Source organism: Phasianus colchicus, chromosome 1 (genome assembly GCF_987193195.1).
Source record: "Phasianus colchicus chromosome 1, bPhaCol1.hap1.1, whole genome shotgun sequence".
In the NCBI taxonomy this organism is placed as follows: Eukaryota; Metazoa; Chordata; class Aves; order Galliformes; family Phasianidae; genus Phasianus; species Phasianus colchicus.
In genome coordinates, this window is record NC_143436.1 from 126,235,020 (window position 1) to 126,247,437 (window position 12,418).

The following is a 12,418-nucleotide window of genomic DNA, read 5'->3' on the forward strand; positions in this document are numbered from 1 at the left end:
AAACAGTTTGTGTACTTTTAGTTCTTTTAAGGCAACAGATTTAAACAAGTGCTAGTGGAGGCAGAAATATTCACAATATAAGCACCCACCTTTGCCACTTTAATTGCACCCAAATTACAAGTCAAAGACTTCTGCACAAGAAGTGGAGAAGCAAGCATCTCAGAGTGCAGGGGAGTGGCAAAATTAAGAAAAACAAATGGAGAAGCCTTAGGGAATCTCAAGTAGACAGTATGAATAATCGCCAAAGGGATTTAAAAAAGAAAAAAAAAAAAAAAGGACAAAACAGTCCATCTCATTTCCTCAAAGCTGATGCATGTGACCTTAAAACAAAATAAAATATATTTTCTCAGCAAAACAACTGAAAGGTCAGTTTTACAGTATACTGTCAATTCCGCAGACACTCGGACACATGTAAAAAATCTACCCAAACTTTGAGAAGAAGTCATTTAATACAACATTCACATCTATGCTACACGTAACTTTCCACTTTGCCATTTTCAGTCATATTTTGTTGGTGTTTCAAGCAAATTGTTTTTCTAAGAGCCATAAGAATCTGAAAAAGGTTCTGTTTTTCTAACTTTTATTTTCCTCCAAAGAAGCTTCTTTCTGCATATTCACCTGAAGTACAATTCAACAAGATCTACCACTGAATTACTGCAAATTTACTTATTTTTAAAGAACTCCAAGTTCCTAGAAAATAATTGAAACAAATCAAACATTGATAGCACAGTCTTTTTATGCCATTCCAAGTCTCCATGTCGCAAACCCTTTAAATGAGCATTTCTTTAAAAAAATACAAACTTGAAAAAAAATAGTTCATTTTCTTAATCACTTGTAATAAATTTTCACATAAAAGCAAAAAATAAGGCAGTTACACCTGTTATATCAGGGGGACATATGTCACTGTGCACTGAAATCCCACTATGTTTTCACACTGCTGGTCAGTGCATCTATCTCATACCCTTCTCCTTTGAAGGGGATTGTTTTGACTCCTCAAAAACACCCCTTTTTTGTGCACCAGACATCAACAATGAAAGCAGTGCCACAACTTTGAAATTTAGAAGAAGTGTTATCATCTATTTCAAGCTGCCTCAGATGAAGAATGAAAAGAGCAGGACATCAAGACTTTGCAACCCAGTACCAGCATTAGGGTCAGAGGCTGGCATCCAAGAACATTGATGAAACGCCATTTCCTACTTAATCAAAAGAATTTTCTGGTGTGACAGTTAGAATAACTGATATCATCAGATATACTTTTGACCACAATGCCTTTCCCCTCAATCTTTATGGAGCTAATAAACTGATCACGGATCTGTAGAAGGCTTCCCCTCAGATAATGGTTTCCTCAGCTTACAGCGCAGAGTAATCTATGAACTTAGGAGGGAGAGTGGGTGGCTGGCCCAGAAATATTCAATCTTTGTTGCCTTTCATGAAGCATTGGCATGGCTGTCACCAAGATATTCCTGTTTAATGTTAAAAAGTAATATACCAGAAGACCTAGCAGGAAACCAGAGACCCTGGATAGCAGAGAGAAAGGGCTGTGCCTCACTTCTGTTTTCAGAGTCTTCATTGAGAGGAGAATATGGTAGCAAAAAAACTTTCTTACCCTATATGTTGTGTTATGTATTCATGATAAATCAAGAGAAGGATGGAAAACTCACAGCTCGCGTAAGAACGGTTGTCATCCTCACACATTTTGTGCAATTGTTGATATTCTTCTTGGGCTAGTTCGAAACGCTGCTGCTTTACTTGGTAAATCTCTTTCTTGGCATTAAGTGCCTCCTGGGCAACTATTAAATATTCCTTTAGCATGCGTTCCTGCTCCCTTCTCCATTGCTCCCTTGGGTCTTCAATTTGTGTAAGCTCTAAGGAGAAAAACAAAAAATTGATAAGACACTTTATCCCAAAAAAGGGCAAATGGTTTGGTTAAGGTCTGTTCTGCAGGTCTACATCACAAACTGAGAGTGACATGCTCAAAGATCTGGATGTTGCTGAACAATTAATCTGCCTAACACTACAGCATTCAAAATCATTCCATCCTGAGTGATTTTCCCAGAGTGAAAGAATAAGAAAATCGCTTTGAAATGTAAAAGGCATTTACATTTGTTTTCTCTGGGCGTGCTCTAGTTTGTAAAGAAAAGATTCTGTGTTTATGCTTACTTTTCCTCGCAGCCAGCTTGAAAATTCTGAGTATTACCTAAAAACCCAGAACCACATAGGAAAACAAAAGGTATCTAGAAACAGCTTTAAAATATTACACATTAATTTCAGACATCTAATATTCTGAAAGGCTAGTGACTACACCTGCCTAGAGAAGAAAAAAGTAATTCAACCAGAACTCATCGTGCAAGCACCTACATTGGCATTTGTTAATTAAGAAACAGCGCTCTCATGTTTTCCCTTTCCAGAATTACAAAATACTCATTAAATTAAAAAACTAAAAACAGTTTTCCAGTGCAAAATCTTTCTCATATAAATTGATTTTCAAAGCTAATGCATTACAGGTTGCTCTTCACAGTTACACACATATTTGAGATATCTGCAGTAATATCTAAAAAAAATAATTAGCTCATTTGCTTTGTCTTTGGGGTGATGCTCAAGCTAGCAAATATGTTTTGCATGAAGATGTCCATTTGAAGTCTCATGTTTAAGTACATTTTAATTTCTGATGATTGAAGCTTTGATGGCAAGAAGTCACTGCAGATGCTATGTCAGTGTTCAAAGCAGTAGCAGAAAGAGCAACACAGTCAGGAGGCATACCTCGTCATTTTTTCCAAACTTTGTTTCTCATAAGAGATGAAAGCCAGTTATGTTTAATATTTATCTTGCATTCAGTAATTCAGAATTTTGGTGCTCATGACTAAATGTGAAACTTATTAGAAAAGGTTGACCTTAACGAATTAATAATTCTAATGGTGTCAAGGTTATCCTACCAGTTCTACCATTTACAAGCCATTTGAAAAGTAGATAGAAACATGAAGCTGTTTATGAACAGTATTCCCAACAGAACTACTACGTTCCCAACAACCTTTATTCAGCTGTAACTCTTCCCACAACTCCTCACAATGCAAGAGTATGAAGCTTGTGCCTACAGTTTTGTCTTTTCTCCAGTATGTTCACTGTATTGCAGTGACCTTTCTAGCAGCACCTCCAGTTTCCAAAACATCTCTGCTACAATATCCCCAACCTCCTTCAGTAGTCCAGAGCAGGATGTGCTGTGACTTGTTCCAGTCTCCATAAATGCTTATGTGCCTAGTTTCTGCATGCATGGGAAGCAAAAGAAAACTGCTGAGTTCACACCACAGCCCATCCTTCAGTGAGGGCATGATAATTTGCAACACTATCACATCCATCAGTGTTCCTGAAATTTGTGAAAACATAACATTCCTAAAGCTACTATCCTGCGTGGAAACTATGCAAAAAATAACTAATATTTATGAGACAGAAAAACTGTATCATAGTAAGCATCTCTTTTTGAATGAAAAATTAATAGTTCTCCTATTAGCTAAATTACATTGTCCTGCACATTAAACTTTGAGGTCCTATACTACAGGGTACAGCATCACTTTGGAGAAGGCTTCTGAAATAATTTGCAAAGCTAGCAGCATTCTTCTGAGACAGAAAACTACTTTAGTACAGTGGTGACATTCTCTTCTGTTTTATGAGTATGGAGTCTTCACTTTGCCCTGGATTTCTACATAAGTTTGTCATGTAATAATTGAAACTAATGCGAAGTTGGATGGTAAAATTCATTTCCTTTGTTTCTCTATACACAATTTATAAGAAAATGCAAGACTATAGTAATTCAAGAACTGCCCCAGACAAATGCAGGGAATAGATTATTATTCCCCCACTGGGGAATGCCCAACTGGTTAAAGGAGACTTCAAAGGCTCTCAAGACTCTGAGGAGGAGGGAAAGGAATTCTGCGGCTGGCAGCCACCACGGTTTTTTAAGCAATGGTTGGACCACAGCCAAGAGCAGCTTAGTAAGGGTGTCAACAAAGTACTGAATTTACAGAACAAGATGGAAATCAGGGTTGGAAGCAGCGTTGAGATTTACTGAAGATTCCTCTGTTCCTGGGGATTTTCAATATAAATGGAAAAGTATTGCCTAGAAGACTTTTTACTACTTTCTAGGTAAACAAACTTAGTAAGAAACTTGAAAAAAATGAGATGCATTACTGATTTCCTTTAAAAGGGATACGGGCAAAAAGCTGAGGATACGCAAAGCATGAGAGTTCCTCAATAACCAGAGCTTTTAAAAGAATCTATTTGAATCATCTCTGGCATTTTCTCACAGGATTTCTTGGAACTAAAGCACAACTGTTTTGCCAATTAACACAGCTCCATTGTTGTTTTAAAGCATTTAAACCTGATCAGCCACTAAAGGCATCCTGAAAAGGTTTAAATAATCAACTTGTTTTCACTTGGAAGTTGCTTTGCAAGTATTTTAGACATAATTCAGAATATAACGCAAGGGAATCATTTCAGAAAAACATTTATTCCTTGCTCTACCATCTCTGCTGCCTGCCTGACACGATCTCATGGTGCACATGATTCATTAGTTCTCACTTCTACAAAAGAGGTTAATGTCACCTTGATTGGTACTTCTCTTGTCCATGGTTTAAAACTGGATCAGCTATCTCAGTAATTTCTGAGTAACGATTATCCAGCTGTACTATCAATTTTGTTTTCCCTCTGAATATAAATCTTGCTTGTATAAGCAAGCACTGTATTAGCCTAAGGGTGACAAACCCATTTTGCTATGACGGCTGAATTACCATTTAGGATAATATCTGTGGGCTGCAAGTAATTAGTTATCATGAAAGAGACAAATTTTGCAACCTGGTTAATTGCAGAATGATTCCTTTCACTCAGTTCAGCATTGGCACTATGAAGTCTTTATCCATCTGTTCATATATTACCTTTATTTATTTCATAATTAGATTACATGTACGTTCTCAGACCCATTTGTTTTAATCTTCTCTTTCTATGCCTTCCTCTTAAGCGTTTGGGAATTTAATTTCTCTCTGCAAAGACCCTCTTCCACAGCTTTTGTTCTGGATTGCTCAGAAAAAAGAATGCAAGCCAGATCTGACATGCCTACAATGATTAATATCCTTTCTGTAAGTTCAAACTTGATATCTGTGGTAAAACAGATAATAACAAAGTCTGAAAAACAAAAGGAAGTGATTTCTTTTGCATGCAATGGTGATTGTTATTCCTATCCAAGATGTCTGTTGCTAGAATACTTTCTTAACTCTTTTAGTCAGAGCAGTGCAGTGGGAGTTCATGTTCTACCTATCATCTACAGTGGCTTCTAAAGCATTTTTAAAAGTTTACGGGAATAACAGCTGCCAATATCCTCATATTTTGTTTTGTTTTCAACGTGTGCCTTCATGTACGCATTTATTGGTACAAAAGCACTCTATTACTGTACACCCAACACAAAGTTCACTTTTCATTTAATTTCAGCATTAACTAAAATTACCACAACAGTTTAAACAGCTATCCTGAAACTACAACTTCTTTTAAATAGAGAAACAATCTGTATTTCTCAACTTTCAGTAGGCTAGGATATCTATCCTTCTGATCAGTGCATTAACAGCTCTTCTAAAATTATTATTCAACTTGTGACTCTGTTCATTTATTAATTTCACAACAAATAAGCATCTATGAGGGTCAAACAATATCATGAGAAACATGAGATAAATGAGACAAATGAGAACGTTTGTTATTCTGCTGTTGGTAGTGGGATGGGTTTGTTGTTTTTTTTTCCTGTTTGCTTGTTTTAAGTAGCTGTTCAATCACAACAGACAAATACTGCCAGTGATGGCAGGAAGACAAAAACTACTTCTACATTTTAATTTTTTAATTGACTACATTTCAAGTAGAGAGTATTCAGGTGTTTTTACAGATTATACCATTTACCATTACTGTGATAGCTCACATAACCACTTTCTTCTTTCCTCCCTCCCCGCCAACTGCCAGTTCCCACAGTATTGAAAGCATTCACTCATTGGTGATAAGAAGCTTAATGATAGCAACACAGCAGTAACAGCAACAGTAGTATACAGCTGTAAAGATAAGACACAGTGTTCTAAAACTAGAACTGGAAAATGTGCCAAACAGAAGTGATATAAAGCTCAGCAAGAGTCCAAAAAGGTAAATGATGGATATCATTCCCATTCTCAAAGGGTCATGTTTTGTATTTTGTGACAGTACTTTAAAAGTACAAACTACAGGCTGCATAAGAGTGAATGACATTACTGTAATTGTTGATTAAAAATCAGCACTCCTCTCTCAGAACAGATTTTGTTTTTCAAGACAGAAGAGTCAAGCATCGATCACTAGAAAGCCATGCAAGGCAAGAGTATAGAATGGAAATTTCAATCTATGCAGAAAGCAACAGAATTACTGGCTGTTCATAGTTTGATGAAGCAAAACAAAGCAACTTTGTGCACAATATCTCTGTCATCAATTATAAAATTCTTCACAAAGAAAAGAAGGGCTGTGCCCCCGTTTCCCATTTAAAAGATGATGAAACAGATAGTGCAAGAAATTACTTGTATACATTCTCTTGCTGTAACATGAGTTGCATAAATGGTATCGGAAGCAAAGATAGTGCCATCAGTTAACATCAGCTTGCTGGTGTTCCTAAAAATAATCACACTTCTACTCACGATTTATGTGGTCCATATAATACACTCCAATCTGCTGATCGTAAACAGTTTCCCATCCTAAAGGAAGCTCATCACCAACACAGTCAGCAAATGTCAATGGCTTTGTAATCCTGTAAGAAGAAAAACATAAATGAATACAAAAGATGTAGTTTACAGTGCCAAGAGTGTCTTTATGTTTTGAATATCACCATGATCTGATCACAAAATAGTTATGCTGCTTAGGAATGTGCTAATAATCACAAACATACAGTTTCAAAATAAAATTTCATTTAAATATGCTGACAGATACTCCCCAAACAAGTAAGACAAGCTTCTCCCTTCAAGTTTCTATGTTTAACAATTTAATTACAATGGCATGCAGTCCTGCCAGTTTTTCTCCCATATTGCAAAGAACACAAATATAAAAGCTGGAGTTTGTCACTGCTAAAAAATACCAGAAGCTTCATAGGCTTTATCCTCTTTATGATGTCAAAGAGGTATAATTGTTTGTCCTTATAAAATTAAAACAAAAATAATAACACTATAACACGTTTCTTTTCAGTTATGCATTTCCAACTATTAATTATATTCTTTTGGTCCTGACCCATTCAAATTTCTTCCTATCCCCCAAAGCAGAAAGGAGGGAAAACAAGCCATTCCAGTGGTCCAGTAGGTACACCAGACAATCACTACCAAAACACATGTAACTTCACACAGTAAGCAGAACAATTACCTTAACCCACCTTCCAAAACTATCCTAGTACTTTTCAGATTAAGGTGTTTAAAACTGACTGTAGTAGGATATATATATTTATCCTCACTAGTTTTACAACTGCAATGTTTTGATAGTTTTTTTTTTTTTTTTTACAACAGTACAAAGATCAAGTTATTTAGATCAAATAAAAAAAAAGTTTGATGGATTCTCAAACATGTATAAACAATTTAATAAAATAAAGATGTGCATAAACCCATGCACCACTTTTCAGAGATCTTCCATTACTGACAAATACACAGTTCATGTCATGTACTCATGTAAACACAGAACTGCTGTATTCAAGAAAGATGTTACCATGGGCTGCCATATCCATTCTTTCAGTAATTAATCTAGCAGGCAGGCCAAATAGTGCTGAAATACTTCTGATCTCCGTGGTGTTCAGTCACATATTAAAGATACAGTGTACAGCATTTTCTCTTAAACTCTCATGGTTTTGTTCTGAAGACATAATGTTTACAATTTCTCAAAGCAGTCTAGACATCAGTTCCTAAATTACCACTCTATAGACGAAATTTTCTTTGGAACAAGTTATGAGACATGCTTGCCTATTATACAAACACACCCTCACCCTTTATTCCTACATAAAACCTGCACGTCATACTCTAACCTTTCACACTACAAGAAGTTTAATTCATCACTCCCCATGGTCCCACCACTGCTCCAGCTTCCAGAGCAAGTGTAATGCACTCTTTCTGGAGAAGGACGACCAAAGAAAGTCAATGCATCTGGCCTAACCAGTTTTCATTCCAATGTTATAAAGCGTGCATGAACAGTTTAATTAATGGTTTTGTAGGAAACTTGGTAAGAAAAGGGACATATAAAAAGCTGTCTTTCAGACATGCAGAATATTAACTTCATGTTGCTCATTTTAAATCACATCCAAAGCTGCTCCAATTTGGTCTTTCAGACAGAGCATAATATAACACTGATTCACAGCTGAGTCACACATATGTAGCTTGAACCTCCACTCAACTGGTCAAAACACACAAAGTTTAAAATAAGAATGATAAGTTTCTCCCTGTGTGTTGCACCAATTTAACTAAGTCAATTGAAAAAACACATTTCTTGTTTGATGAGCACAACTGCAGAATTCCTCTGGCACCAGTTTCCACATTAACTGCTCCTGGCCATTGGATTTACAGCTGAGGTGTAAGTAACAGTCATCCAAGAAGGCCAATTTTGCATGTCAGAGAGCCAACCATAATTTCAGATTGCTCAGCTAGGTCTTCATTATCTTTAAAACTTTACCCTTTCCAGAAATAATTATGTTCTTCAGTCGCTAGACACTCATTATTTTGGGACTCAGAAACCCTTTAAAAGCAGATACTGAAATACATAGCAATGCTTCTATCACCAAAATTCTACAAACTAAGCTAGCGAGCAACCTGTGAGCATAGTCTTGCTCCTCTCCCCTCCAACTCTGTCCAAATTAAATGTTTTCCTTAAGTAGTAGTAGAAGCGTGGTACTTGTATGCAATAAAACAGACATTTCTGAAAACCCAAGTTTTATTAATGCTTTCTGTATCAGGTCAAGCTAAACAGAATACAGACTGCAAAATAAATCTCAAAGGGTGAGCATAATGATTTCTGATTACAAGGTGTTTATTCTCTTCCTCGCCAATTTACGCTCTACCTTTATCCATTACACATACCCAGGAGGCTTCTGTAATGCATTACTGCAGCATTCTGAATATAAAACAGCCAGAGGAACATCCTGCATTAGTTCATGGCAGAGAGCGTGTGGGAAGGAAAGCAACATGCAGTGACAACATACCATTTTAGATAAATTACTGCAAAACTGTTCTCAGTTCTAACATACTTTGCTAACAATCTAATTTCAAACCCCCAAACCCCAGAAAAAATCAACCTCTAAATAATAACAAAGCACTTCTTGGTTCAAAGAAAAGGTATACTTCAACTCCCAAACCACAATTCGACTGCTAATACAGGCAGCAATTTTGTTACCAGAAGTTTTGGAAACAGAACTAGATCACTAAAAACACAGCTCTTCAGAAAATTCTCAAAGAGCTCCTCAGGCCATCCATGGCACAAAGAGGGGCCTGGCTGCTTGAGATCTCTAGGTCTGACTGAGCACAATCTCCAAAAACTTCGGAGAAATCAAACGCAAATAAACAGAATGTGCTTTTGCAAGATCTTGACCAGAAAATCAAGAAGTAGAAACTCCACAGCATACCAGCTGCCATCTCTCAGACAATATGCAGGTGCTTAAACTATAATTTCTCAGTGAATAGAAGAGAAGGCTGTGGGGTGACCTCGTTGCAATCTTCCATTATCTAAAGGGAGCCTAAGAACAGGAGGGAAGTCAACTCTTTATGTGGGTAGATAATGGCAGGACAAGGAGAAATGGTTTTAAGTTGAAGGAGGGAAGATTTAGGTTGAATAACGGGAAAATTCTTTACCAAGAGAATGGTAGGGTCCTGGAACAGGCTGCCCAGAAAGGCTGTGGATGCCCCGTCACCAGAGGTGTTCAAGGCCAGGTTGGATGGGGCCTTGGGCAGCCTGGTCTAATATTAAATGTGGAAGTTGGCAACCCTGCCTTTGGTGGGGGGGTTGGAGCTTGATGATACCTGAGGTCTCTTCCAACCCAAACCATTCTATGATTCTATGACTCTATGCCTAAATGACACCCAGGGTACCCTTGTCTTCTATGCTTGGGCCATGACTGAGAGGAAAATACTAACCCCAAAGGCTACAATTCATAGGTTTTGAAAATGCACCAACAAGTTCTCAATCAAATCAATCATTTGTATGGAATGAATGGAAGGAGAGAAGAACTATCAACAGGGCTTCTGATTTTGGACAGGTCCAAAGCCAGGAAACATCTATCAAAATTTGGTACTACTCAACAAATAAGTTGGAGAAACAGACTCTTAAGGCCAATCTCAATTTGAAGAGCAACTGCTTGGGATATTTTTTTTGCCCGACAAACCCACGTTATAGGCTAGGAAACTGTATTAATCCATACCACAGAACTGAAAAAAAATGCAATTTGTAAATAAGTAACAGTATAACTAGAAAGAATCAGCCATTCCGACAAACCTGGCAATAGTTTATCCAAAGTAAAGAATTATACCTATTACTGAAGAGCCACAAGACAAGAAAGAGGAGATAAGAAATAATGCGCATGCTGAAAGTCCTTCTGCCACAGTTTTTTTTAACCTCCTTCCAAATATGCCTTTAATTACACTCTTTGTTATAAATGTCAGCTAATCCTCTTGCCTTGCACTGTAGCTTGCACCTCCCCCAATGTAAGAGGCAAAAAAAGAAATCAAGTATCTGAAAAAGAGCAGAAGGCTATTTTGTTGTTCTACAGTTGGAGGTGAGGAGGGCAAGAGCGTCTGTTTGCCTTCAGAAGTCAGGCTCCCGTCCTGAAGGGTACCCCGGGGCCTGAGGACTTCTCTGGAAAAGGAAGCTCTGAGGCCACCCATACCCTGCCCAGAGGCCCTCCAGAAAGGCCTCTGACAACTGAGTACACACACATAATGCATATATCCTGCTGGTGCCAAGGCCTGGCACTGTCAAAATAGCTCAAAACCAGAGCCATCTACCAGGTGACATCACCACAGCCTGAGGCAGGTATCACCATGAATGCTGGGCCTCTCTCTGAGCTCTCACTGTCAATTCTACACAATGAATTAAGTAACATCTCCAAATCACAAGAATAAGTTGGATTTCAAAGCAAGGTTGGGCGATTACATACTGCTTAGTCAAAAGCATGATGAAATTTGACCAAACATTATGTACAGAAAAAAATCCCTTGCAACCTTCTTAATCCAAATGACATATATCTTCATTTTACCGCTTTAATCAATCTCACATTGAGAATAAAGTAACTTTCTGAACATATGCTTGACACATAATTAAAATAAATCCACAGTACAGAAGGCCAAATGGAAACTTGCACAAATGAGATTCTGTGCTTGGAACAAAGACTTGAAGAAGGTAACTTGTATTCAAAAGCCATTGCTGGGACATACTTCCCCTAGGAATAAAACACTACCCTACAGCAAGGAAATAATAACACTAATTCTTCTAAAGGTCACTTCAAACTCAGTCGTTTTAGGACTGCACTGTATTTTGCAGTAATTTACATTCTTTTTTAAAGCAATAAGCACATGAGAAGGATGCTACTAGCATCAAATCAGTATATTTGACTCAAAGTTTTATATAGTAACATAAGTGAAAGCATACATTAACTTACAAAATAGGGCACAGAATAGAATTAGTCATCTACAATAATGAATCAACATCTTTATGCATGGATAAAAAGATAGATAACTAAAAGATAACTTTTCTATTTCAGTGAAAACAAACAGCAGTTAACTGCTGCTGTATTACAAACCTGGACAACCTATACTGAGACAGCTGACAAGCATCTCACTCTCACCAATATCTGACCATTGCCTCCCAGGCCCAAGCCACGGTTTGCCAGTGTTTACAGTCATGGAAAATACTGGCAACAGGTCCCTCTAACCCCAGCCTAGGATTTACAATGCTGCAGGAGTTGGCTAAAACCAGATCTAACATCCATCCAACAGGACAGTGTGGATGGTGACCTCATAAGCCATCTTAACCCTCAGTCTGTTGAGGTCCTTGTTTTACAGTCACCCAGGCTTATATGGAACAGCACCACAGGATCAAGAAGTGGAACACAAGCAAACACAGACATTGCCTCTCAAATGTAACCTACAGGAAAAAGTTCTTACTACCATGCATCCATGAATGATAGTAAGTACAAAACAAGAGGATTCACTGTGAAGACGGGGTTCTGTGATCAGGACCTCACTGTTACCAGCACTGGTTGTTTTCATAGCACGTAATGCAAAAGTACAGCAAGAGAAGTGGTAGACAACTATCTCTCTTGTTTTCCCTTCTCCACTTGTTTTTTTAAATCTCATTAACACTTTTCCAATATACACCAAATGTGCATTCTGCCACATGTAATCCAAAATAGGGTAGG

General features: G+C 37.5%; 1 protein-coding gene across 3 annotated transcripts in view; it reads right to left on the reverse strand.

Moving 5' to 3' along the window:
* The window catches only part of WWC3 (WWC family member 3), a 98,949-nt gene that overhangs the window by 57,182 nt on the left and 29,349 nt on the right, over positions 1-12,418 (reverse strand). For all 3 annotated transcript variants that reach the window (XM_090125871.1, XM_090125866.1, XM_090125859.1), the window contains exons 2-3: positions 6,684-6,793; positions 1,662-1,865 (exon numbers count right to left, since the gene is read on the reverse strand). In XM_090125871.1, coding sequence (XP_089981997.1) covers positions 1,662-1,865; positions 6,684-6,793 — 314 coding nt within the window. The remainder of the gene's footprint in view (positions 1-1,661; positions 1,866-6,683; positions 6,794-12,418) is intronic.